General features: G+C 42.4%; 1 protein-coding gene across 1 annotated transcript in view; it reads right to left on the bottom strand.

The window, feature by feature from the left end:
• LOC126195241 (lachesin-like) overlaps positions 1-26,851 on the bottom strand; it is a 321,469-nt gene that overhangs the window by 85,465 nt on the left and 209,153 nt on the right. Inside the window, exon 6 of the mRNA XM_049933768.1 lies at positions 784-922. Coding sequence (XP_049789725.1) covers positions 784-922 — 139 coding nt within the window. The remainder of the gene's footprint in view (positions 1-783; positions 923-26,851) is intronic.

Consider the following 26,851-nt stretch of genomic DNA (forward strand, 5'->3'; position numbering starts at 1 on the left):
TGACGGACGAGGGACGAAAACGTCACTATATTTGGTGATGACGCCAACGAGAAGGTCAGGGTGTGACGCGTACGTCACATCACGTGACACAGCAGGTCTTAAGAGTACCAGCAGCTGCTTCCAGCGGTGAGTGAGTTATTACTTCAGACGGTTAGAATAATTCTTGCCTGAGCGTCTAAATACCTGAAAGTTCTCGATAGCACACGAAAAAATTAAGACATTTAGCGAGTATCTTTTCAATTAAGTACTGATTTCTCGTGGGTCCTGCACAGAGCCGAGAACTGGCGAAGATTGGCGGACAAGCCGACCAGTGTGATGTCAAAAGTTCGTTGCAGAGCTCGTGTATCTCGTTGGCCCAGATCTGGTGAGAAAGCAGGCACGAGTGACGTCACAGCCATCAACGCGGCCTTATAACGGCGAGGGCACGGCGACACGGAAATCATTTACAACATGACAGTAGCCGAGAAACGTTCGGTGGACAGCTCGTGGGGTTTGAAACACCTGGCGCGGCTGGAACCCGGAGAGGATTTGGTTGAGCTGTGACCTACTTGTGATCAGCAACTAAAGAAGTCACTGCAAATAAGGCAAAAAGGGCCGAACTTCCGATCCAGAAAATTTATACCTGCATCTAAGTGCTGAAAGCAGCCAGTATCAACTGCATTTTGTACAAATACACGGGATATGAACAGATCGTTTGTAATACATGTAACTGCATAGTACGTGTAACGTCATAGTAGCCCTCTGCCCAGTATTTGATAGACAAGGCGCGAGCAGCTTTCTTACCCGTCTAGCAGCATCTCTCCCCTGTTTTTGACCCAGTAGTTGATGGTGTTGGGGAAGGCTTCCACGTAGCACTCAAGCTGCACGTCGGTTCCCAGGGGGGCTCCAAGCAGCTGGTTGGGGACCTTCACCGAGGGAGCAACTGGAACAGAGGAAAACAAGCAGTACCATTAAGAAGGGTGCACACAACTACACGCAGTCATATACAGGGATGTTGACCTATTCTTGAGTGTTCTTCCATCATTCTGATGAGGAATCCCTTGTTTGGGATGTTCCAAGTTCAATCTTTCGTAAGCCTGTCTGTCGTGGAGCTTACTGCTAAACTCGTTATCTTTTAAAGTGTAGGTGCAGGTAGTACGATAATACGTTTCACAAGTACTGTAAAACGAAACATCGAGGGGCTGAATCCGACGAGTGGTTCCATGTTGTATGAACCGCAATGTCACACACTTTTCATGAGCGATAGTTTTCTATAAAGGAGTATGATTTTAATACACAGACCAGCAAAAGCAAGTTATTTTGATCAGCTGTTGACAAAAGCAATACCCATGCCATACTTTTAGTCCTCTTACGCCCATTTTCCCACTCTTGCTTGCGGCGTGGCGGGTTTTGAGACTCCGTGTGCAGGCTACGAATTAGAAATTCACCTACCTCAGAAGAGCGTATGCTCTATGTCCCTTCACTCGGAAAGTAGATACTTACAAGATGATGTAAAAGCAGCGTTGATAAAAAACACCATCTAATATCTACAATTACTGACGCCGCGCAACTCTAGTAATGGGAAAAAGTTCTGTAGAAAAACTGTCAATAAAAAATTTATCGGTCGGTAAGATAATGGATTGTCTTGTGGAAAATAATGGTCGAAATTTCCACGCAAAAATGTTTATTTGTTTTTATAACCAAAGAAACGGTACTATTCAGTCCACGTTTAAACTATTGGTTACTTTTGTCAAGTTCACTATTCATACACTCATTTCGCATGCACAGCCGCCAGAAATTTTTCTAAATCCGACCCGAGTTAAACAACGTTTCCACAGTCATTAATTCCGCCACTTACATTCGGTCCTTCTGGTGGATTTCAAAAAAGAAATTGCTCGCCAAAAATGCTCGGTGGTTGAATACTGAAACATGCCACGTGGATACTACAAAGGCCAAATTATCACACGCGGATGTCATTCCAACAAAAACAGTTCTAAGACTTCCAAACTTCACAAAACTGTCCATAACTACATCAGCGTTAGTCACGACACGTATCAAACGCGAGGAAATCAATTATTCCTTCATTTTACACATTATTTTGACTCACACTAGTAACCTGACCATCCGCGTTCAAAGCTAGCGAGCGACTCCCTTCTTGTGAACTCACTCCCAGTATAACTATCAGGTAATGAGCGGGAACCGTCTGAATTCTGATTGGCTGACCATACTCGCTGCCAATCAGAATGCTCGCTCATGATCAAATTCCCGCCAAAACTGGTCAGCACCAATACTTATACTCAGACGCATTTACGTCAATCTGACATGCAAATATTAAAGTAATGTTCAATGAAGGAAAACGAAAAGGCAATAAATCTGGAAATATCATTTAGATGCAGATGATACCAGCTGACTCTCTGGATGCTCTGTTACAATAGCAATCACACCCAGACAAACGTCATCAGCAAAGTTGGTAAATTCCCCATGAACATTTTCCCACGCCAGGATTGTGTAGCTCTTGCAGGTTACTTAGGACGGTATATAACGCAACATTAAAAGTTGACGAATGTCCCACGTGCACTCTCTCATTCACTCACATATACTCCCACAACAATCTTAGAAACTAATATTAATTTTGTCTGATTTTTATATTACGAAAAGAAAAAAATAATTAAAGTTTTGATTTGAAAAACTCAGTTAATTAATTCTGCACACTGAGAGTTCAGTTTATGTGTTTAGATAATACCAAACAATAAAGTATTATATTTCCTAACTGAATTTCGTTTCCTAAGTGTTCGTTTTTGACTTTTTTAGCAATTTTTTCTATCTCTGAAACTAGGATAGTTATAAAGCTGAAATTTGGATACAATCTTCTCCTGAATGTCAAAAGATAGTGTACCGATTTGGAATGTGATTGAATAATGTTTAATATCATTTATTTAGGTACTTATAGCTGGTGAATGTACGGTCGCTAAGAAGTGACAGAGGAGCCGTTCTTAGGCTGCCGTAGTAGCAGGTGTACATAACTCATTGGCAAAGACGCAAGTAGCGCTTTCTTTGACAGCCTCCGGCTCTAATACTGCGAGCTGTATGGCAACTAATGTTATCGCGCATTAACTCGCGACGTCACATGCTGTCTGTGAGGTAAGTTTTCGTTACTGCCCCTGCAAATCACACACACGAGCAGGGCCAAAGCACCTCCTACTTCTAGCAGCACAATAAATAACTCTCCAGCCATTTTACCATTCAGATTAACAGCTGGCATAATTTTACACGAAAGCGTTAAGGTATTGATCAGGGTTTATCATGATACAAGTCTCTTGTTACTTGCCGGCCGAGGTGGCCGCGTGGTTCTAGGCGCTAAAGTCTGGAACCGCACGACCGCTACGGTCGCAGGTTCGAATCCTGCTTCGTGCATGGATGTGTGTGATGTCCTTAGGTTAGTTAGGTCTAAGTAGTTCTACGTTCTGGGGGACTGATGACCTCAGAAGTTAAGTCCCATAGTGCTCAGAGCCATTTGAACGTATTACTTCTAATTTACTGGGTACCTTCGAAATACATTTCCTCTTCAAATCCCGAAAGATCCCAACTGAAAAGAAATTCCTTACTGAACGATACAGTAAGTGTGTTTATCTTATCTACAAATTTCCTGTCGATTCCGCAATTTAATGTGCACGTGAAGTTGACGCTATGTATGAAGTTTCGTTAACTTCCTTCTTGAAGTTATGTAGCACTGTTTCAAGTTATTCAACCATTCACTGCTTCTGTTGAAAAATGTTGCGTGCAGTTTGATGTGCACAACGTAGTAGGCCATTGTCGTGCACATCGTGTAAATTGTATTTAGCATCCTTCAAACGTGCTGACGCCACTTTTTGTAACAAGTTCGCCTTGCTCTACTTTGAAAATCCGTAGTTTTTATTATGCAATAAACGGTCACATTGGTGCGGAATTATTCGAAATCTGTTCATAGATGTTTTTTACAATGCTGCGGATGATCTTATATGTACGTAATTATGTTTAGTACCCATTCTTTGGGCTACGTTTCACTGTTCGACAAGGATGATGGACTCTATGGTCAAACACCTGTCTCAGTACCTCTTTCACTTGTTAAGCACGTATCGTCATTATTGTACTCCTAATGTACATTGTCCGCACAGTCAAGCGTATACAACATCACACATTCCACAACGCTAATATTTCATCTGCCAATTCTTTCTCACTCTGTGAAATTCGGTGGGTTCCTTTTTGGCGAAATGTCAACTTCGGGAAACTGTTGTTGTAGATATTACGCAATGTTTGTTTATCGTTGCCATAGTTCTGCTTTGTATCAACACCACTTCCCTTGTAGCTCTGTTGTAAGTTACTCGTCGACCAAGCAGTTCAACTACGATCCATAACCTCAGGCTCTGTGCACCACTGGATACCTCCACTCCCGTTGCCTGTTGCCATTAACAGCCAATATCGTGTTTGCATGGTAGACAACATGTGGGGCGTCGAATGTCGTAAACATCATGGGCCTTATGCGACCTTGCACTCAAAGGGTCCCTTGCAAGAAAGTTCACTCATCAGCATAGCCTCAATTTAAATTTAAACGTGGGTGACGAAATACAAAACACGTGAAGGCTACCATGCATATTTCTCGCATTGCATTTACCCAAACTGACAACTTCCGGCAGACCGTAAACACTGCTGGAATTATTACCCATTTAAATTTATGGCACTTCGTATCGTACAGTTCAAGAACATACTGCTGCAGAATTTACAGGCAGTCTAAAAACTGAGTCCCACGCCAGCACACCACTCAAGCACTGGAGAGACACGGTACAGTGCTGTACATGCAGCGGAAATGCTCACCGAAACAATTCGTGTCTCCATACAGTAGCTGGGTGGGATAATAGACGAACATTCCCAGCAGAGGCAATTGGCATTAAACTGCATGAAACTCAGAGTAAGGCGTTTCACCAGCCACAGCCACACAGCACATCCCGAAAATCATTCAGGTCACTCGGTGTACGATTAACGGTAACCAACCGGCCAAAACCCGCTCTCACCGCCACACGTCAACTTTCGCTTAGTATGGCGGCTCACTTGCTGCTGTCTTGTAGAGCCGCCAAAAGCGAAGTGTGGCCCACCTTGTCATCGAATTGTTTACTCGGCGTGAGAGCGTTACGGTGATGCTCAACCCACTCTAGTGGAGGACGCTACAAGAAACAAGCAGAGCATCATTGAGAGGTGTCCTGTTGAAATTTCCAAGAAGAGTCAGGCAATGTACTTCTTTTCCCCATATATTTCTGTCACTTAATGATTAACTAGAAAAACGAAGAAATTTGATGTTATACGGAGATTTCTAACGATGTCTTATCCCATGTGCTAGCGAACGGTGATGTATTATCTTTTAAGATTCCTTTAATTTACCTCTATGGTCACAAACCGGTTTCGGTCTATAATGACCATCATCAGATCTGCAGCAAAGAATGGGAAAAACATAAATACACTAGCAGATTGTCTACAGGTTATAAACAAGACATAGACCATAATGCAAAGTGCTACTATAAAATACGAGGGTCACTCCAAAAGAAATGCACGCTATTTTTGTAAAAATACAGTTTTCATTCTGCATGTGTGAAAGTTTGACAGTGTGTAGGTACATGCTTCCCGCTTGTTTTCAAACTTAGTTCAATCTGATCCCGTGAGTGGCGCCGTCACAGCATGTCTTCAAGATCGCTGCTAGACTTGACGTTCTTTAGAAGCAACATGCTGCCATATAATTCCTATGCTGTGAAAACGAGACAGTGGGAAACATCCACAAGAGGTTGAAAAAGGTGTATGGAGATGCTGCTGTCGATCGCAGTACAGTTAGTCGGTGGGCAAGCAGGTTACGTGGTGAAAGCGGGTACGGAAATATTGAGGATTGTCCTCGCAGCGGCAGGCCTCGTACTGCACACACTCCAGACAATGTGCAGAGTGTTAATGAATTGGTGACTGCTGACAGACGCATCACAGTGAACGAATTACCACGCTACGTTGTGATAGGGGAAGGAAGTGTTCGACCACATCGGCAAACGCAGGATATTTTACTCTTGCACGACAATGCACTGCCACATGTCAGTCAAAAAACCATGGACGCGATCACAAAACTCTGATGGACAACACTGAAACACCCACCTAACAGTCCGGACCTGGCTACATGTGACTATCATCTCTTTGGGAAACTGAAAGACTCTCTTCGTGGAACATGGTTTGAAGATGATGACTCCCTTGTGCACGCTACCAAACAGTGGCTCCAACAGGTTGGTCCCGAATTTTACCTCGCGGGTATACAGGCGCTGGTTCCAAGATGGCGTAAGGCAGTTAAGAGGGATGGAAATTATGTGGAGAAATGAAAATACTGTTCCTAAAGGATGTATCAACTCACCGTAAAACTTTCAAATATATGGAATTAAAGATGGATCTTAAAAATATAGTGTGGATTTCTTTTGGAGTGACCCTCGTATATGCATTTTTGCGCTTTAAGTATGAAGAGGCATACCTGTTTCATAAAAACAAAGTTCTAATGTACTGCAGCCATAGTGGCAACGTCAAATGTTAAATGCAGCATTAGCCTCAGCATCGTCAAATATACGTAAATGACATCATATGCACGAATCATGTTGTCAGTAGCAGTATTGTTCAAAACAAGCTGCCATACTGTAGCCACAAGATGTATGTGTTGTAAGTTCACCAGATGTCGCTGTGTCGGCTTTCACTAGTTTTCAATAATTAATTGAACAACGTAATATAAAGGAGGACACAGTAGTTGAAGTCTGCGATGAGCTTATAACGTATAAAAGGCATTACAGTTATAAAAAATAATGAAATAGAACACGACCAAAGTAAGATTGTTAAAAAGAGGAAGGGTTAAGTGACAGTAGTTGGCATATGCTCTAGTGCCAATATTATAGGTAATGACATAAGTAATAAGTATCTTTGATTGTGCACAGGATAATATTAAAAACATAGCTTTTAAGCTATGTAAGAGGGCCCTGTCGATCCGGCGTAAGTAAACCACGAAGTAATGGATAGGGAATTCGACACCTGCGAGATTAAACAAGAAAGACAATTAACTCAGTTTATTACATTGAAGCGCACATTAAGTCATCTGAAAAACATACACGATATCAGACAGTTATCTTAGCAAATCTTCATTCGTGATATCAAAAATTAGCGTGACTGCGGAAACGTTTTTTTTTTTTTTTTTTTTTTTTTTTTTGGACAGGTAGCGGTATAGAAGGACGTGTGTTTGCATCTGTGGTCAGAATAGAAAGCATATTGATAGTAAAGATTTATAAGCAAGTCTCAGCAGAAATAATTTGACTGTCCCTACGATTTGTCTCGCTGTCATGTTGATCCTCAGATGGAGGCTGAAGTGGCAGCAAAATCAGTCATCGGCTTCGCACCAATAGCTTGTTTGAGGGCTAAGTTCAACTTAGTCCTAGATATTTGTAAGAAATCCAGTTCATTTCCTCGAAGAGGCATCTGGATGCTCAACTGATGAGATAACTAGACTAAGCATGGCGGGGGCGGAAGCGGACACTGACGAAGAACAGCAGTGGCTGAGAAGTGATTTTATTTCGTCCGCTTCCGAAATGGAAGATTCGGGTTTTCGCGTTTTCGTTCTTTACGTCAATGTAATTGGCTAAGCTGTGGATATTTCGAGCGCCAACCAGTAAAAGACTGCCTCAAAAGAAACTGGTTCCCTCAGTGACTCTCATTTCATGCGGTTAACTAGTGAAATATTTCCTAACGTTTAGTGCTGAAAACTGCATTCAGCTCTGTCTTTCTGTCATTTACTATGACCAGTGCCGTGGGATCTCGACAGTACAGCCGTTTGTCTGTTTGTAATAAGTAATTTATTTATGTTATCCAGTACTAGCACCTCTTACATTGTGTTAAACGTTCGGTTTTTGCAGTGACTAGGCCCGGCGGTGTCCCACGCCCTCAAAGGTGGCCTGACCGTGGGTTCTTATTCCACCTTATCTCCTGCTTGCAGAGTATTTTGAGGGCTGCCATGTTCTTTACGTTTTATTTACAAGAGCGTCTAACCAGACGTCGCCAAAAACGGCATCTCTCTTCGTTCTGTCTTCAAGCTGTAAAACAGATTCTGCTGGTAGCCCTACACTGTAGGAGATGGTATCAATATCGTGACTTCTGAGACCGGCGCCCAACTCCCTTTCTTCATACAAGGCAGTGGTGTTGACCTGTGCAGCTGCCGGCTAGTACTTTTCGGGATCTCTCATGGGGAAATGTGTTCCTCACTGTGGAACTACATGACCTGATGTTCATTCACTAGTTTGTAGCCTCTTATTTAGATAAACCATGGAGTTACGTATAATAATGTAGACTAGGTTCGGTACTTACTTGCAATCTCTTGTACTGATGTACATGTCATTAATCTCTCTGGATTAATTATTAGGATACGTTTACTCTTTTTTAACTGTGGTCTTATACTAGCTGTGCGCCAGTTTTGGGAAAAACGGTCGCGTAACACATGGGTGGAAATGATTGTAATGCCATAAGCACCCATTACAACGCTTGTGAAATATAGATGTAGATGTTGTAGCTTCAGAAATTTATTGAGAAATCTGATACAGGGTGTTTCAAAAATGACCGGTATATTTGAAACGGCAATAAAAACTAAACGAGCAGCGATAGAAATACACCGTTTGTTGCAATATGCTTGGGACAACAGTACATTTTCAGGCAGACAAACTTTCGAAATTACAGTAGTTACAATTTTCAACAACAGATGGCGCTGCGGTCTGGGAAACTCTATAGTACGATATTTTCCACTTATCCACCATGCGTAGCAATAATATGGCGTAGTCTCTGAATGAAATTACTCGAAACCTTTGATAACGTGTCTGGCGGAATGGCTTCACATGCAGATGAGATGCACTGCTTCAGCTGTTCAATTATTTCTGGATTCTGGCGGTACACCTGGTCTTTCAAGTGTCCCCACAGAAAGAAGTCACAGGGGTTGATGTCTGGCGAATAGGGAGGCCAATCCACGCCGCCTCCTGTATGTTTAGGATAGCCCAAAGCAATCACACGATCATCGAAATATTCATTCAGGAAATTAAAGACGTCGGCCGTGCGATGTGGCCGGGCACCATCTTGCTTAAACCACGAGGTGTTCGCAGTGTCGTCTAAGGCAGTTTGTACCGCCACAAATTCACGAAGAATGTCCAGATAGCGTGATGCAGTAATCGTTTCGGATCTGAAAAATGGGCCAATGATTCCTTTGGAAGACATGGCGGCCCAGACCAGTACTTTTTGAGGATGCAGGGACGATGGGACTGCAACATGGGGCTTTTCGGTTCCCCATATGCGCCAGTTCTGTTTATTGACGAAGCCGTCCAGGTAAAAATAAGCTTCGTCAGTAAACCAAATGCTGCCCACATGCATATCGCCGTCATCAATCCTGTGCACTATATCGTTAGCGAATGTCTCTCGTGCAGCAATGGTAGCGGCGCTGAGGGGTTGCCGCGTTTGAATTTTGTATGGATAGAGGTGTAAACTCTGGCGCATGAGACGATACGTGGACGTTGGCGTCATTTGGACCGCAGCTGCAACACGGCGAACGGAAACCCGAGGCCGCTGTTGGATCACCTGCTGCACTAGCTGCGCGTTGCCCTCTGTGGTTGCCGTACGCGGTCGCCCTACCTTTCCAGCACGTTCATCCGTCACGTTCCCAGTCCGTTGAAATTTTTCAAACAGATCCTTTATTGTATCGCTTTTCGGTCCTTTGGTTACATTAAACCTCCGTTGAAAACTTCGTCTTGTTGCAACAACACTGTGTTCTAGGCGGTGGAATTCCAACACCAGAAAAATCCTCTGTTCTAAGGAATAAACCATGTTGTCTACAGCACACTTGCACGTTGTGAACAGCACACGCTTACGACGTACAGAATGGCGCACCCACAGACTGCGTTGTCTTCTATATCTTTCACATCACTTGCAGCGCCATCTGTTGTTGAAAATTGTAACTACTGTAATTTCGAAAGTTTGTCCGCCTGAAAATGTACTGTTGTCCCAAGCATATTGCAACAAACGGTGTATTTCTATCACTGCTCGTTTAGTTTTTATTGCCGTTTCAAATATACCGGTCATTTTTGAAACACCCTGTATATACAGACAATTAACACGTGGTGCAACGACTAGTAGCTAACTTACAGTGTAAATAATTATTGTAATATTTGTCACCTAAAATAGATACCTTTTGCCTTCATGTGTTACGTATGCCAGCTACTTCGTGCAACAGCGACCCACTATTCTGAAGAAGCTACGGTGTTTCCCTGGAGCCACTCCTCCCGATCACCTACGTGAAACAGCAACAGTAAAGGAGGAGACCATGCCAACAGCGCCAAAGGCTTCATTACGATTGTAGTCGGGAAACCGTTTACTTAAGAGGACCACACCCTGCCTATCTAATTCATGTTAATTTAGGCTTGTATATGACCCATTTCTGAAAAAACTATTTGATCCAGGACCTTAATACTTTTACTGTGTGTTATATGATGTTAATAGAGTCCACTGTACTAAAATCTACTTTATCCATTTTATAGCTTTTAATAAACCCTTTTTTCAATTTATTAACAAAAAATTGTAAGTTTTTCTTCCAGAAAATATTTTTGTGAACTTCCTAATGGGAGAATATTAATGAATGTAGTACCTGAGGTGGCTTGTTAGGTTACGCAGAGTCTCTGAAAGTTTCATTCATTTATCTACGGTAGTTTCTGATATAATTGGGCATATGTACTGAAAATTTTAGTGCGCGGGAATTTGACTTTAAAGAAAAAACTTTTGAAATTTGTTACTTCCAGTTAATAAAAACTGTCCTGCTGCATATGATGGCCCTTCGTTGGCCTCTAGCAGGTTCTCCAGCTTCTTTTTCACCTTCCTAGATGTTTGTCTTGCTTCCTTGGCCATATTAGATGCTGACCTGTCTGCATCGGCTACCCTCCTTTTATCGCAATGTTGCAGCCCAGTCATCATATTTTCACCAGGATTAATTCCCATCTTTTTCAGTACCCAACACTTTCCAATATTACCACAACTTAATGTAATAACAGCATTATGAACTCCTAGTTTCGTTGTATGCATGCCTAAAAGTACAGTTTTGGGAAGGCGGTTCCAAATTATGCTGTTGAAACATTCATCTGGGTTCTGTGTCTACCCATGCAGACATTTCCTTAGAAGGTCAGGATGAGCAAAGCCTCTGAAAATAGGTTTAATTGCTGTAATAACAGCTACAGGAAGTGAATGCTGGTGAGAATAAGATTATCGAGTTGCCTGAGCCCTATTGTATTTGCACCGCGAATTTTCTCCTGATGGGCACAATCCATGACATGGCTTATAATCAGTAGAGGACTTATGGATGAATATGGCCCAAACATTGCCTCTCTTCATTGCCCCCAGATTTTCTTTATTTCTCCTAATTGCCTGCCCATAGTATACCTGCAAGTTTTCTATATCAACTACTCGCAATCACACTTGAAGGAAACTAACCGCCAGTTTGAAAGCGTGATGTTTACAAACAGTAGAAACAAAATAATACCGACTGTTGCATTCCAAGAATAATCAACACACTCGGGAGTAAAAAAAGTGCAGGGGATATAAAGATCTAAAATATGTGCAGAAAAGTGGGTGACAGAAAAGCGGGCGTGGCCCATAAACACACGTGGTAGGAAAATGCTCTTTAAATAGTCGAAACAATTTTTTTTTCAGCTAAATCCTTTTCTGAGTACTTAAATAAAACCTTATACTATCGAAATATGATGATAAACGGAAATCGATTTTTTTCGATCTGAACCACATTGTACCGGCCTGAGTGACCGAGAGGTTCTAGGCGCTACAGTCTGGAACCGCGCGACCGATACGGTCGCAGGTTCAAATCCTGCCTCGGGCATGGATGTGTGTGATTTCCTTAGGTTAGTTAGCTTTAAGTATTTCTAAGTTCTAGGGAACTGATGACCTCAGAAGTTGAGTCCCATAGTGCTCAGAGCCATTTTTTTTAACCACGGTGTGGTCCCCTTAAGACAACTAAGAAACTGGCTGCGTCAGCATTTCGGTCGAGCAAGTCTGTTGAAATACAGCATCTGGAAATATGAACGGTAATTGGACTACCACATGACGACACACAAGCGTGGACTACTTTTAAGTCACTCCGCCGATGTCGTTCTGGTGTCCCAAAGAATAGAACTGACCTCTCGAGACAGAGTCGCAGTGACAAGCCTTGGCAATGTGCCGTATAATGCTTGCTTCCGACAGCCAAAAAAATAATTAACCATTGGAATCAACTGTATCTGTCGTATTTACAATGATGACTTACTCAAACTTTTATCAGTATGCAAAAATATTACAAAAATAAGCAGATTGTTTTTCATTATGTCATCATGATTGGTGCACTTTAATATTGCTCAGATATTAGATTTACCTAATGCACTAAGATTAACTATGTTGTTTATCTGTTTGTGATTTCTGCTATGTTTTTTTTTTTTATTAATGAATTACCGTGACCTAGATCTTCAACACCCCTTGTGCTCCATATATCACTGTTTTCAAATAGCAAACATGAAAGGCAAAAAGATGCATTGTGAACGTCGTATCTACAGATCTAACTCTTTTCATACCAAATTGTTGAGGCTTTCGTGGCCACTTGTTGACAAACTGCCTATTGGCTTCTGCCTCGGGTTCTTCGGCCGACGTTCATCTAATGATTTTTCTGACGTTTCGCCAGCACGAGTGGCTGGCATTGTCAAAGCTTCACCCTCCATTGACGGTGGTGAACTGGAGGCCGGCTCGCGGCCGCAGACTATATGTACCTGGCGCGCCAACGTCCGAGGGCTTCTCCGCGGTCATTTCCGGTGCGGTTCTCCTCTTGCTACCTGCGACGGTCGTTCGCTGCAGTACGGGAAGCCTGGATCCGTTTACCTTAAGGCTTTCCTCTTTCTTGTTGAAACTGTTCGCGTGTTTTTGGATTTCTACAGCTTCTCTGAACAAGCGCGTGTGATAGTGCTTCTCTACAGCCAGAACTTCCGTGTCGGCGAATTTTATTACGTGGTCGGTCTCATTCAGTGTGTGCTCTGCCACGGCCGATTTCTCCACCTGTGACATTGCAGGTTGGGGCAGGTGGAGAAATCGGCCGTGGCAGAGCACGCACTGAATGAGACCGACCACGTAATAAAATTCGCCGACACGGAAGTTCTGGCTGTAGAGAAGCACTATCACACGCGCTTGTTCAGAGAAGCTGTAGAAATCCAAAAACACGCGAACAGTTTCAACAAGAAAGAGGAAAGCCTTAAGGTAAATGGATCCTGGCTTCCCGTACTGCAGCGAACGACCGTCGCAGGTAGCAAGAGGAGAACCGCACCGGAAATGACCGCGGAGAAGCCCTCGGACGTTGGCGCGCCAGGTACATATAGTCTGCGGCCGCGAGCTCGGCTCCAGTTCACCACCGGCAATGGAGGGTGAAGCTTTGACAATGCCAGCCACTCGTGCTGGCGAAACGTCAGAAAAATCATTAGATGAACGTCGGCCGAAGAACCCGAGACAGAAGCCAATAGGCAGTTTGTCTTTTCATACCCTTACATTGCCTCGTATACTCACTTTCTTTACAACAATCTACAGCCTAATCATTTAGCAAGGGTATTAATTTTATTGAAGGGGTTGAAATAATTTCTAGAGTTCCCAAAATTTTTATCTTGCTTCGAAAGCAATGTATTACATATACAGCAAAGAAAGCTAATTATAGTTGAAGATGAGAAGTGTATTTTTGTCGACAAGCGTCCATATACATTAGGTTCTTTCTGCGAGACGTGAGGTATCTCCTCTCTAGTGTGTCTGTCTGTGTTTCCAACTTTGCTTTTGTTCTGTGCACGTGGAGTTAACAATGATACGTTAAGTGGCAACGGAAAGCATCTCTCTGCCTTCCGTTTCAAAACAGAGCTAGATGTTTCCTGAATAAAAATTTGTGTATACAGCCGACAGATCGGTGCTACCTTGTTTGTATGTATGTATTGTATTGTAACCGGGGACCTAGAAACGACGGAGAGGCTCCGTCCCCGCCGCAGCCGCAGTGGTCCGCAACCCCAAGACGACTCCGCAGTCCACTTCACCCCTCCGCCGCCCCACACCGAACCCAGGGTTATTGTGGGGTTCGGCCCCCGGTGGACTCCCCAGGAAACATCTCACACCAGACGAGTGTAACCCCTACGTTTGCGTGGTAGGGTAACGGTGGTGTACGCGTACGTGGAGAACTTGTTTGCGCAGCAATCGCCGACATAGTGTAACTGAGGCGGAATAAGGGGAACTAGCCCTCATTCGCCGAGGCATATGGAAAACCGCCTAAAAACCATCCAGAAACTGGCCGGTTCCCTGGACCTCGACACAAATCCGCCGGGCGGTTTCGTGCCGGGGACCAGGCGCTCCTTTCCGCGCGGAAAGCCGTGCGTTAAGCCGTCGGCACACGGACCGTGCATCCGAACGTTGAGCGTTGAGCGTGCCGAGTTTCTGACATCATAGCGTGGAACAGCACGTTCTGGAGTCTTTCCGAACGTGCACAGCAATATCTGGCATGTCAGATATTCTGAGCGTGCGTCTGAGCGTTGACCAATGAGATGACACAACACCACCAACGTCACAAGCTCGCCGTTTCCCTTGAGTACAGAGTTGTGAGGCGCCATATTGGAATTCATTTCAAGCCTATATGTATATATGCCGTTTCTGAGCACCAGCAAATTGAAAATTACTGCAAAACCCGTTGTTACCTGTGCGATTCGTTCCAATAAAATAATGAGAAACATCATATTCGTGGCAAAAGAATTATTGTAACTTGCGTATTATGAGAGTAGGCTATTTGAAGGCAACGACACACTGAAGTTCCACCCTAAACGCATTGTTCTTGGTACAATTTGTTATAATTAAATTTCAATCAGTAACATATCTACGATTAAAATTTTCAGCAAGGAGTCAAATCATATGCTTAGGTTCAAGAGATGTAATGTTGCATTAGCGTAATGAGTAGCGTCACTGTCCACAACTGAAATAATACGAGGGGCGGTAGATCGCGTCCTGACATCTCAAAAAATTTTTTCCCAACATTCGCGTTTTTATTAGGTTCTGATACTTTATTATTAGTTTAATATAAGTATATACTATAATACTTGATGTTATGTAAATATAAGTTCACCTTTTTTTGAGGGGTGACTGTTCGATTGGCTTAATCTACAGGATAGCTTGCGCTACTTGTATAAAGATATTTTGCTCCTTTTTCTTTTACGTTTCGTAATTCACATGTTGCAGAGATTCTGCTACTGGGTAGGAACAGTGATCAAGTAACACTGACCTTGGGGTTGTGCTAAAATGTGGAAATAATGAAATAATGTCTATCGTATGCGGAGAAGTATTTCAAATTTGTAACGCACTGTTTGTAATGGACGTTTTATAAGCCTGTGTCCTTATTGATTGGACATGGTACTTTCCGTTTCGTGGACGATGGAGGAAATGAGCGTTTTAATAGAGCTAACGTGGGAATTTTACGCGCGACCGTTGAGTAAATAGTGTGATTTACGAACTAGAAATATCCCTCAACTGCCACTGGAGTGCGTTGCGATCGCGTATACCACGTTGGGGCCCACGTACCGTGTGCGTAAGTCGCATCGTTCCTGAGCGTTCAGCAGCACGTTGAACTTGGCACGCTCAACGTTAACGTTCGACAGCACGGTCCGTGTGCCGACGGCTTTAGACCGCACGGCCGACCGGGCGGGCACGGTCTACTTTAGTCTGACGCAATATTCGACTCGGGGACATTTGTTGACAGTGGTGGCAAACTGGGAAGCCCAATCATTGGTGAATCAATAAGGCGCCTGCCGCGTCACAAGTATCCACAGGCAATTTCTGCACAAAATATCGATTTATTTTTTTTCATTTCCTATCGTCAATAAAGGTAACTGCATTACGCATCAGACCAATTACGATTGGTCATGTAAATGTACGTATCTTTCTCGTTACAATGTCTACTGAACAGAGCACCCACCCCAATACAGACCACAAAAAATATAAACTGAAAACTTCTTCAGAAACAACAGGGAAAGAGCATCTGACGATATTTTGGAGAAATGTGTCTTACAACGGCAAATGAAATGGTAAGTACTTGAGTAGGATATCAATGGTTAATGATGCAAATGATTCTCGGGTAGCAAACAGGAGACAAATATTTTAATTTCTAAACCATTTTGGTGATGTGGAATTAACAGTTAGTTTCATATGCTGTGCAATTCTTGTGCTTCACTTGTTTCTGTGTCAAGTAAACCAGTAAGTTAGAGCATGTATGCTACTTTTCCTATTCGTAATTAATTCAATACTATACACGAACGGCCAGCTCATTCGTTACAGCAAAATTTAACATTTCTCAAGACCATTCTATGAGAATAACATGCAGTTCACGTCCAAGACTGAAAATATCTCTGAAAAAGCTAATAATTTTTGCCCCTACACCGAAGTACACATATGTGTGAGACTTAATCCACCAATGTCTGAAACAATTAATGATGCCGAAATTGAAAATGCCAGAAGCAGATTAAGTGGTATTCAACATTAAGAGACATAATCTACGCTCTTTCTGGATGCTATAAAATTTTTAAGTCCAACAAAGTACACTCTCCTCAGTAGGCAGTTGAGTGGGTGTGCAGTTAGTATCCTAGTTATAGGAAGGACGTCTTGTACCAAATTCATCTGTTATAATTAGCATCATATCAGTGTAGTGATATTATATTGCTACATTGGAATCTATTTATATTTCGCATACTGGCTTTTGATACCGCCGATAATTGTAAGATTTAAAATATGGAGAACTTTAGCACGATCGATACAAACGTGACATGAACGTCACAGCTACAAAAATGGATGCAATACACTACATTTCAGATTAATGTCTTTGACACAGTACATCAGTCTGATCAGAATTGATGAGCGTGCTTCTCCAGTTAGAGACAAAAGTGACGTAGTCATTAGAGTAAGAGATAGAACGCAAGATTGTCGTGAATAAAACTTGGGAAGATAAAGTGCGAGATTATCGTGTACAAAGGTAATAGGGAAGTAAATGTACGGGATGTATCTCCCTTAATGACTATCATGTCCTGGCAAACCCCGAGTGCTGTGCTGTTGTAACATTAGGTACATTGAGTAAAGACTACTTTCCTGCTTTCGATTTGCTGTGTGTCTGCTGATCGATCAGCAAGCACTTCCGACAGCCATAACAACTCATTGTTCAAAACACTGCTGCACGTGAAAGGAATGAGATATTTATCTCAACGGTCCAAGAATCCTGATTTTGAAATGCCGTAGCCATAGCGGCTAACATAGAAACACAAAAATAAATTGTGATACACGACAAGTCGCATTGGAAGAGATACATTATGAAAAGCTGTTACTTGTGCGTTATTATGCTTCCTAAAATTTTTAGCACTATATGCCACTATAGAGTAACATCTAATTGGGCTGATAATGCCTATTTCTTTATTTAGTACATGACCTGTGAAGTGTCAGGAGATATTAAAAATCAGTTAAATTGTTACTGAATACATGTTAACCATTTACATTAAACTCTTATATTTATAACGAAATCAATTTGAAGGTCGTTGTTCACTTGCTGTGTTCCCCCCTCCCCCCCCCCCCTCTATCTCCCTCTCTCACATTCAGTTCATAGAGCAGCGATTGCAAAAAATTGGTTCAAATGGCTCTGAGCACTATAGGACTTAACAGCCGAGGTCATCAGTCCCCTAGAACGTAGTACTTCTTAAACGTATCTAACCTAAAGACATCACACACATCCATGCCCGAGGCAGGATTCGAACCTGCGACCGTAGCGGTCGCGCGGTTGCGGGCTGTAGCTCCAAGAACCGCTCGGCCACACCAGCCGGCCAGGGATTGCAAAGACATGTCACACTGTACTGAATATAATGGTATTTGATAAATCGAATCACAGAAAAATTCATTATCCACTAGTTGCAATTTCGTTCAAATGAGCTTTCTATGACACCACAGTTTCATCCGTAGTTACCAAAAGAGGGTAAGGTAAAGGTATTAAAAATCTTTATATGTCATGTAGAAACCTTTTGCGATTCGCAGTACCGAATGTCTTCACAATTAAATTCAGTTTGCAACCTATTTGAAGGACAACACCTACCTTTGTATTCGGTTCCATCATATTATTTTCGCCTATCCAAGAAAGTTACACATTCTTATAAGCTAAACGTTTGTTGATACTGTGTTACCTCGTCATTGAATTGTATCGTTATTTACGTTCCATTAGGGTTCCAACAAAAAGTTCTGAATGTCACTGCCGCAGTTTTGGCAATGTGATACACTTATATTAAGCGCAGTACGTGGTTTTGTTTGCGCAGTAGAATTACGTTATTTCCATCACCTGAAGCAGACAGGCCTGTCCATCTTGCCAAATTCTGGATAACGATGTGAGTCTGCATTATTCCTCATCTTATTCTATAATATTAGACTTCGCTAAAATCCGTGAAAATAATGTGCGTGAAAGTAAAGCACTGAAACTACAATTATTTCCTTAGCCAGGACACAGTTAAATGTCCAAGCACCAGAAGTAGACGTAAAATAATTAAGTGTATTCCTTGAAAACTGAGTACTTGATACAGGGTGAGGCAGTTAGGACTGGCAATCGCAGGTATATGATGAATTTGTCTTACAGTCAATTATAGTTGATAATACGGCAAAGAGATACTCTATGTTAATTGCTGCCGAATTATTACTCCAACTTCGTTTTTGTTCTTTAATGGGACTCGATACACTTCCGTCTGTGTCACTGGAAGGAGCCTTCGGAGATGACATTAAAGACACAAATATGTATGGAAGCCGATGGAACACAAACAAGGTAACAGTATCGCAAACCACTGTCCCTCCGTCAGGAGACCAGGATCAACAAACGTCTCCACTGCTGTACCAAGCTGTTAGCAAACACTTAACCGTTCACGTGTTTACCAGTATGGTTGAACCCCATCAGTCTGTGTAGTGCTGTTGTAGCGATGAGGTAGCGACCTCGTGGAGCTATGCAGACGTTCACTAATTATACGGCAGTCGTATGAGTTGATAGGTTGGTCCATAACTTCGCAGCGATTTTGTTTAGCTTATTGGTATTACGGTTGCTATGGGTTTATTTATTGATTATAATCTTTTTTTTTGTGGGTCACTGTTGCTGTCTGAGTTTACATAATGTCATTAGGAGATAATGAGTGCAGCTGTGGATGCTAGAAAATGGAGTACCAAGGGAGAAATCGGAGCATTTCTTCTGTTTAAGTTCAATAGACGATTCGCAGCAGTGGAGGCAGCCACAAAGGTTAGCGCCGTGTATAGGGATAACGCTCTTACAGAGAGCACTGCAATAGAATGCTTTTCTAGATTTAAGGACACTGACATTGGTGACTCTCCACATTCATGAAGACTTTCGTGGGTCGATGAAGATCGTTTATATGCGTTAATCCACAATAATCCATGGCGAGAGCTGGCGAATATGGTTAACTGTATTCATTCCACACTGTTCCGAAATTTGATGCAATGGGGTTCAACAACCAGGTGTGTGGGTACCGCATGCGCTGAACCAAAGTCACAAATATCAGTGACTGGCCGTTTGTGCACCTGTGCTGGCTCGCCATCAAATAGCTCGTGAGCCCGCATCTCGTGGTCGTGCGGTAGCGTTCTCGTTTCCCACGCCCGGGTTCCCGGGTTCGATTCCCGGCGGGGTCAGGGATTTTCTGTGCCTCGTGATGGCTGGGTGTTGTGTGACGTCCTTAGGTTAGTTTGGTTTAAGTAGTTCTAAGTTCTAGCGGACTGATGACCATTGATGTTAAGTCCCATAGTGCTCAGAGCCATTTTTTGAAATAGCTCGTGAACATCACCGACCATTCATATCCTGTGATCCTGTGTCGTTACTGGTAACGAGAAACGGTGTCTTTGTGCTAACATTAGGAAAAGAAAGAAATGGCTGAGCCAAAGCAAAGCAGCAACTCTCCGTACAAAAACCTGCGCGTGTCTACAAAAGATAATGTTGTGCACCTGATGGAACAGAGACGCTGCGGCATACAAGTAATTGCTTCCCCCTGAATAGTTCAAAAATAAGACCAGGAAGACTCACTTATCGACCTTAATGACAGTGAAAAATTAAACCGTGTGCACCTAATGGAAATTTGTGTCAAAAACTACCATAGCAAGTCGAGCGCAGTTACATGCTGCCAAACCCCAAAAGCGCGGCAACTCGCGGGAGCGTCACACAACACACCTGCTCCACCGCCCTACTGCAGCCAGACTCTCTCTGCCCGCGCTCCATGCGGCAGAGTTAACACTACCAAAGATCCTAAACACTTTGGTTCCCCATACGACCTATCGATGTAATCGTTCGATCGATAGCATAGTTTTCCCCAGGCCAGACCCAGCGTAAAAATACAAATAATATTTACAAAACAAAGCAATTATACATCGATATATATATATATATATATATATATATATATATATATATATATATATATATATATATATATATAGTAAAACAATTACAATATATAAAGACACAGAAATGTCATATCTTCAGGTAACAAAACAAGGAAAAAAATTATAGTACAATAGATGGAAATTGGAGGATATGCATTTCCGACGTTACAATATTACTGCACGATAGGGCTCTTCTGCACCTTGCTACGCTGGCAAGAAACTCTTCAGGAGTTGGGTTGAGAAGTCACTCCGCATCTACCTTATTCACCTGATGTTGCGCCCACATTTCCCATATTTTCCGGTATGCATCGAATAAGCATCAAGGAACCTCCTTTCCCAATGAGAATAAGCTCCGAACATGGCTCGACAAGTTCATCATCTCTACACCACCTGGTTTCTTCAGTCGCGGGATCGAAAACTTACCCCAGGGTTGGCAGACTCTAGTAAATAGTGAAGGAGATTATATTATTTGTGACAAAATTCTCTGTTATGTATATCTGTCCTGTTTGTTAAGCCCCCCAATACCAAGGTGGAAGTGGGGCTGGTACCTAATGTCCACCTTTTGAAACTATTGTAATCTAGTCAGTTTTTTTTATAGTTTAAAATTTTGAAAAAGGTATTTATTGTTTTTATTGAATTCTTCTACCAGTTGACATATAGGTTTTCAATTTTCCAGTTAAACTTAACAAAAAAAATCATGTCTCATTAGTAGATGTTACTTTCCCCAGTAAGATCGTTTTCGAATTTTGCAGTTTCAGGGTCTTATTTACACATCAGTATCTCTTAAAAAAATCTGTTTAGAGTAAAATTCAGCGTCAGTGAACGATATATGAAATATTTATATATATATATATATATATATATATATATATATATATTTTTTTTTGTGGTGGGCGTTAAGTCGTTGCTACACCTTGTTCAAAATGCTTTGATACTGGTAAGAGTGTTTAAAAGATATTCTCAGTTTCTGGAGCATGATTATACATCAGTACCTGTTTAAAAGTATATTGTTCACATAATTCAACAATAATTAACGAATTATGTATTTTTTTATGTTTTGTGGGTTGGCACCAAGTACCCCCCCCCCCCTCCGTAACACGCATTATGTAAAATGTCTTTGTACTGCTAGGTTAAACTTAAGAAAAACTTATGCACCAGCCCTAACGAATATCGCTAAACAGACCAGCTGTTTGTCTGTGTATGTGTGCGTGTGTCGTATCCAAACCTCACGACTTGTCATTGCGAACATTACGAAAACATTTCCATGAAACTGTAGGCCTGTCGAATGATGGACGAATGTATTCAGAATTGCAGGGCGCGAAACAGTGTTGTCATTAGCGCCCTGTCTCAAGATCGTAGCACTGGTGTATGAATAGTTACTCTTGTTGAAACGAAATTCGAAGAACATATAGCTACCATAAAACCATACTGATACCACTTTTCAGATATAGTTTCCATTATAATTGTTCATATCGTTGTCACACGTTAACAGTACTAATAAAATATTGCGTGGCATTCAGGTGGCTGGCTGAACGCGTAACTAACGTGATGAGCTACTTCAAAACAGTGAAATGTTCGTCTATGTAAACTGCTCAGAAGCTCTCACGCCACACAAAGTGTCAACAATTCACTTGCTGTTGTTTCGTCATCGCCTCAAATTGAGGTTAAGTAACTCGGTCGACCAAAAGCTTCCCTCGTATCAGCATACACAACATACAACGTAAAAACATGGTGCACCGTGAACGGGATGCAGCAAAGTTTGCATTCCGGTGGATCTTCACACCGTTGGGCAGTGTCCGATACGAATGCGAGTGAAGATCACTTCGTCCCATCTCGGACATCGAAAGGAAGTGGACCATGGTCGAATAGTTGGTTTGACCGTACGCAGATTGTGGTTTGCCAATACCAGCCACGGTTTTTCCCACTTACCCAACACTCCCTTTGTCACCCACGACACGACAGCCTGTAGGGGACGTTATGGACAAATGTGGCGTTTTCCTGACAACCTGGCTCTGTCATCCTATTCGCGTCGATTCCCGTGCGACCAGGAACTCAGCTGAGGGCCACCTCTCTCTCTCCCTCTTCTGTCGGTGCAGGAGGTGAATATTGTCCTGGACCGTATGGACTACCTATCTGTTGGGAACATTTGCTGAAGAGTCCTTGGCGACAAGGAAAGTCCATATACCAAGAAGTTTCATGTTCTCGAGTGTCTTCTTAAACTCTCGCAGTTCTGTATAAGTACAACGAAATGTAATTTGGTAAGTATATTTTAGTTAAAAAATCTGGAAAGATAACAGAACACCTGACATTTTCCCTATTCTTTGACCTATCGGTAAATATCACCATATGTCCGTGATAATCCGATTAAATGCAGTTAAATATTTTGATTGTAACTGTTTGCGGAGTGCTACTCTTATTGTATTCCGTCATGTCCGAGGTATGAGTGGGGCTATCAGTCATCCAGGGAGGATATTTGATCCATCCCTGTTTAAGAATTGATGTGTCTGCTGCACCATATTGCTCGAGATAATCATTCGCTTGGACAGAAAAAGGCTTTGTTACCCAGAGATTGGTTAATCTTCGTTGTACGGGATATTCACCCAGAATGCAGACAATAGGATGTTCGGCGAGAGACCACAGTTTGTATACTCTAACGAGAAACAACAATACCTTATGATAGAAATGCTATAGACATCTTAGCAGTGGCAACTTACAATGCGTATTTCAATACGAAGCAGCTTGAATGTGCAGGTATCAGCCAGAGAAGAGTACCGCGAATAATACATACCGACATGCCTGTAATTCATTCTTTCTACAATTCGCTTCATCCGCAGCTCCCTGACGAAGACTCTGAATACCAGTTATGGTTTGCAGAACGGTGTCCACGAAAAGTACGAAGTTAAAATTTACTTTCGGTCGTCAGGTAAATTACCACATTTCTCTCTATAACACTGCGAAAACCACAGTTCGGTGTATTTAGTCGTTCTCAATATATTTTGAGTGACATCGCATTCTGTTGACACCGTTCCTTGCTTGTGCTGCCTTTATGTAATTATACCACGCTCAAAAATTAGGAATATTGCTCATACAGAGTGAAACAACGCTCTGGTGGGCGGTTTTCGGCTTTAAATCACCTCAGGGTATGACCATGCGGTGTATTTGACCTACGGTCGTCGCACTTTGGCGCTGGAAGCAATCCACATACGCAGAGGTGCGTTGGTACATGTCAGAGTACGGTGCAGCGAGTAAGTGTGCAGACGTTTTCAGACGTGGTAATGGTGACTGTGTGTTGAAAATGGCTCAAAGAACACATATTGATGACGTTATGAGGGGTAGAATACTAGGGCGAGTGGAGGCTGGTCAAAGACAGCGGGTCGTAGCACGGGCCCTCCCAAAGTGTGATCTCAAGATTATGGCAACGTTTCCAACAGACAGGAAACGTGTCCAGGCGCTACTGTACGGGACAGCCATAGTGTACAACACCACAAGAAGACCAATATCTCACAATCAGTGTCCGCAGACGGTCACGGAATACTGCAGGTAGCCTTGCTCGGGACCTTACTGCAGCCACTGGAACAGTTGTTTCCAGACACACAGTCTACAGACGACTGAACAGACATGGTTTATTCGCCCGGAGACCTGAAAGGTGCATTCCACTGACCCCTGGTCACAGGAGAGCCTGTAAAGCCTGGTGTCAAGAACAAAGTACATGGTATCCGAACAGTAGTCCCAGGTTATGTTGACGGACGAGTCCAGGTATAGTCTGAACAGTGATTCTCGCCGGGTATTCATCTGGCGTGAACCAGGATCCAGATACCAACCCCTTAATGTCCTTGAAAGGCATCTGTATGGAGGTCGTGGTTTGAAAATGTGGGATGGGGTTATGTTTGGTGTACGTACTCTCCTGCATGTCTTTGACAGAGGAACTGTAACAGGACAGGTGTATCGGGACGTCATTTTGCACCAGTGTGTCCGCCTTTTCAGGGTTGGAGTGGGTCCCACCTTCCTCCTGATGGATGATGACGCACTGCCCCACCGAGATGCCATCGTGGAGGAGTACCTTGAAACAGAAGATATCCGGCGAATGGAGTGGCCTGCCTGTTCTCCAGACCTAAACCGCATTGAGCACGTCTGGGATGCTCTCGTTCGACGTCTTCAAACTCCTACGACACTTCAGGAACTCCGACAGGTACTGGTTCAAGAATGGAGGCTATACCCAGCAGCTGCTCGACCACCTGATCCAGAGTATGCCAACCCGTTGTGCGGCCTGTGTACGTGTGCATGGTGATCATATCCCATACTGATGTCGGTGTACATGTGCAAGAAACAGTGGCGTTTTCTATCACATGTGTTTCGGGACGGTTTTCTCAACTTATCACCATTACCGTGAACTTATAGATCTGTGTCGTGTGTGATCCCTATGTGCCTATATTATTAGCGTCAGTTCTGTGTAGTGCCATGTTGTGTGGCTCCACATTCTGCAATTATCCTTAATTTATGAGCATGAGTGTATTATGTGTTACGTGTTTTCAGACCTATTCGGGTGAATTACTTTTGAATTGCATTTCATGTCAGCAATTTCTTCGGTCACACAAATTTGTTGCAATACGTGGGAATCGATATATGTTTTCAGTTCATTCGATTTTTCAAATAGTCATCACACTGCATTTCCTCTGATTAAATAATTTCGTGGGAATTACTGTGAATATGTGATCGTTACTGTGGCTCTGTGCGTGTTAGTGGTGATTTGAAGTCACGTGGACTCTTGAAGGGCATTTCTACGTAAGAAAATTCGCTTTTTACTCCTTTCCCGCATAGAATGTGAATTCTTATGCTGCTTTCAACAAACTTGTGTCTCTTACGAAGTTATTTTCCATTACTCTGATCTTTGTTTAACTTCTCACATGCGCTGCCGTGAAAAGCTCGTTCATGAGAGAACTAAGGACAGTCATTTTATATTTGACGGTGAATCTGCAATTTTCATTTGGCGGAGCTGATATAGTGTTTTCCAGAGAAGTTTTCGGCTAGCAAGGTAACAGTGTGTCTCGCAGTGGAACATCAAGGCCTGTGTTTGCGGCGATGAAGACGCAGCTAATTAGCGACCATAAAACTCATTTCAGTTTATTTGGTGTCGTATGTAAAGGGTGCATGTAACTGTGCATTGGAAGAATTACACCTGTAAGATATAATTCACATATACTCATAACGAGGATTTAGAGCTGATTTGTTAAAAAAATTGTGGTTTCGAGTTATCAAGATTTAACTTACATTAAAACCCACTTTCTTTATTCCGTTGTGGTATGACCAAGTTCCCGGTCGCTACAGTTTACTTAAGAGTCAGATTTCTCTGAAACGGGAATGTTTCAGGGCATTAAAACCAGGGCTACAGTATCTTATAAACTCCCAGGTTAATGTTTAAATCTAGAGACCGACTTTCAACTGGTCGTGAGGCACATGTCTGCACAGATATGAGATAGGGCAGCCTCTAGCTATTACGGCAGGCCATTTCGTTCACAAATTGCTATATTCCAGAACTACAACGCTACAGGTGTACATGGGCACCTTCAATCCATACTTTCTTATTTAATGTATCTGATGTGTAGAGAATAGAATCTAATAACCTCTGGTGATAGGAACGGAGATAGAAGGGGGAGAAATAGGAGGCAGAGTTACAAGAGAACATGGTCTCGTTATTAGGAATGAAAGATTGCAAAGGCTAATTGAGTTCTGTAATAAATTTCAACTGGCAAAAGCGGTTACAACATAAAAAATATCATAAGAAGAAGAGGTGTATCGGGAAATGACCTAAAGCCGTAGAAAAATTTCAGGTCGATAACATCGTGATTAGGCACTGAATCTGAACTCAGATATTGGATAAGTAGGAATACCCAGGATCGGATTTAGCCTCATCAAAATTTAGTAATGTAGAAGTGTAGACTGAAGTGGAAGAGACTCTTCTAAAAGAGTCAGTGGGTAATGAGTTGGGATACTGAAGTGCTAAGGAATTACGAGAAGCACGTAAAGTTTTCTAAGGCTGTATACACTGCGATATGGAACATTACAGTAGGTAGTTAAGTTGAGGAGGAATGGACAGATACAAGGAGTGTAACTGCGAAGAAACCTTTGATAACAGAAGAAATATTTGAATATAGATAACTCTTATTCATTGTTCCGTCTCAGTTTCACATTTTTAATTATATTACAGGTTTTGATGACTTTGGATCATCTTAGGATCCAAAACAAAGGAAAATTAAATATGTACCATCGAATATAGAAAAGACAAGAATTGTACGTAAACGTAGAATTTACCTAAGTATATACA

Source organism: Schistocerca nitens, chromosome 7 (assembly GCF_023898315.1).
Source record: "Schistocerca nitens isolate TAMUIC-IGC-003100 chromosome 7, iqSchNite1.1, whole genome shotgun sequence".
In the NCBI taxonomy this organism is placed as follows: Eukaryota; Metazoa; Arthropoda; class Insecta; order Orthoptera; family Acrididae; genus Schistocerca; species Schistocerca nitens.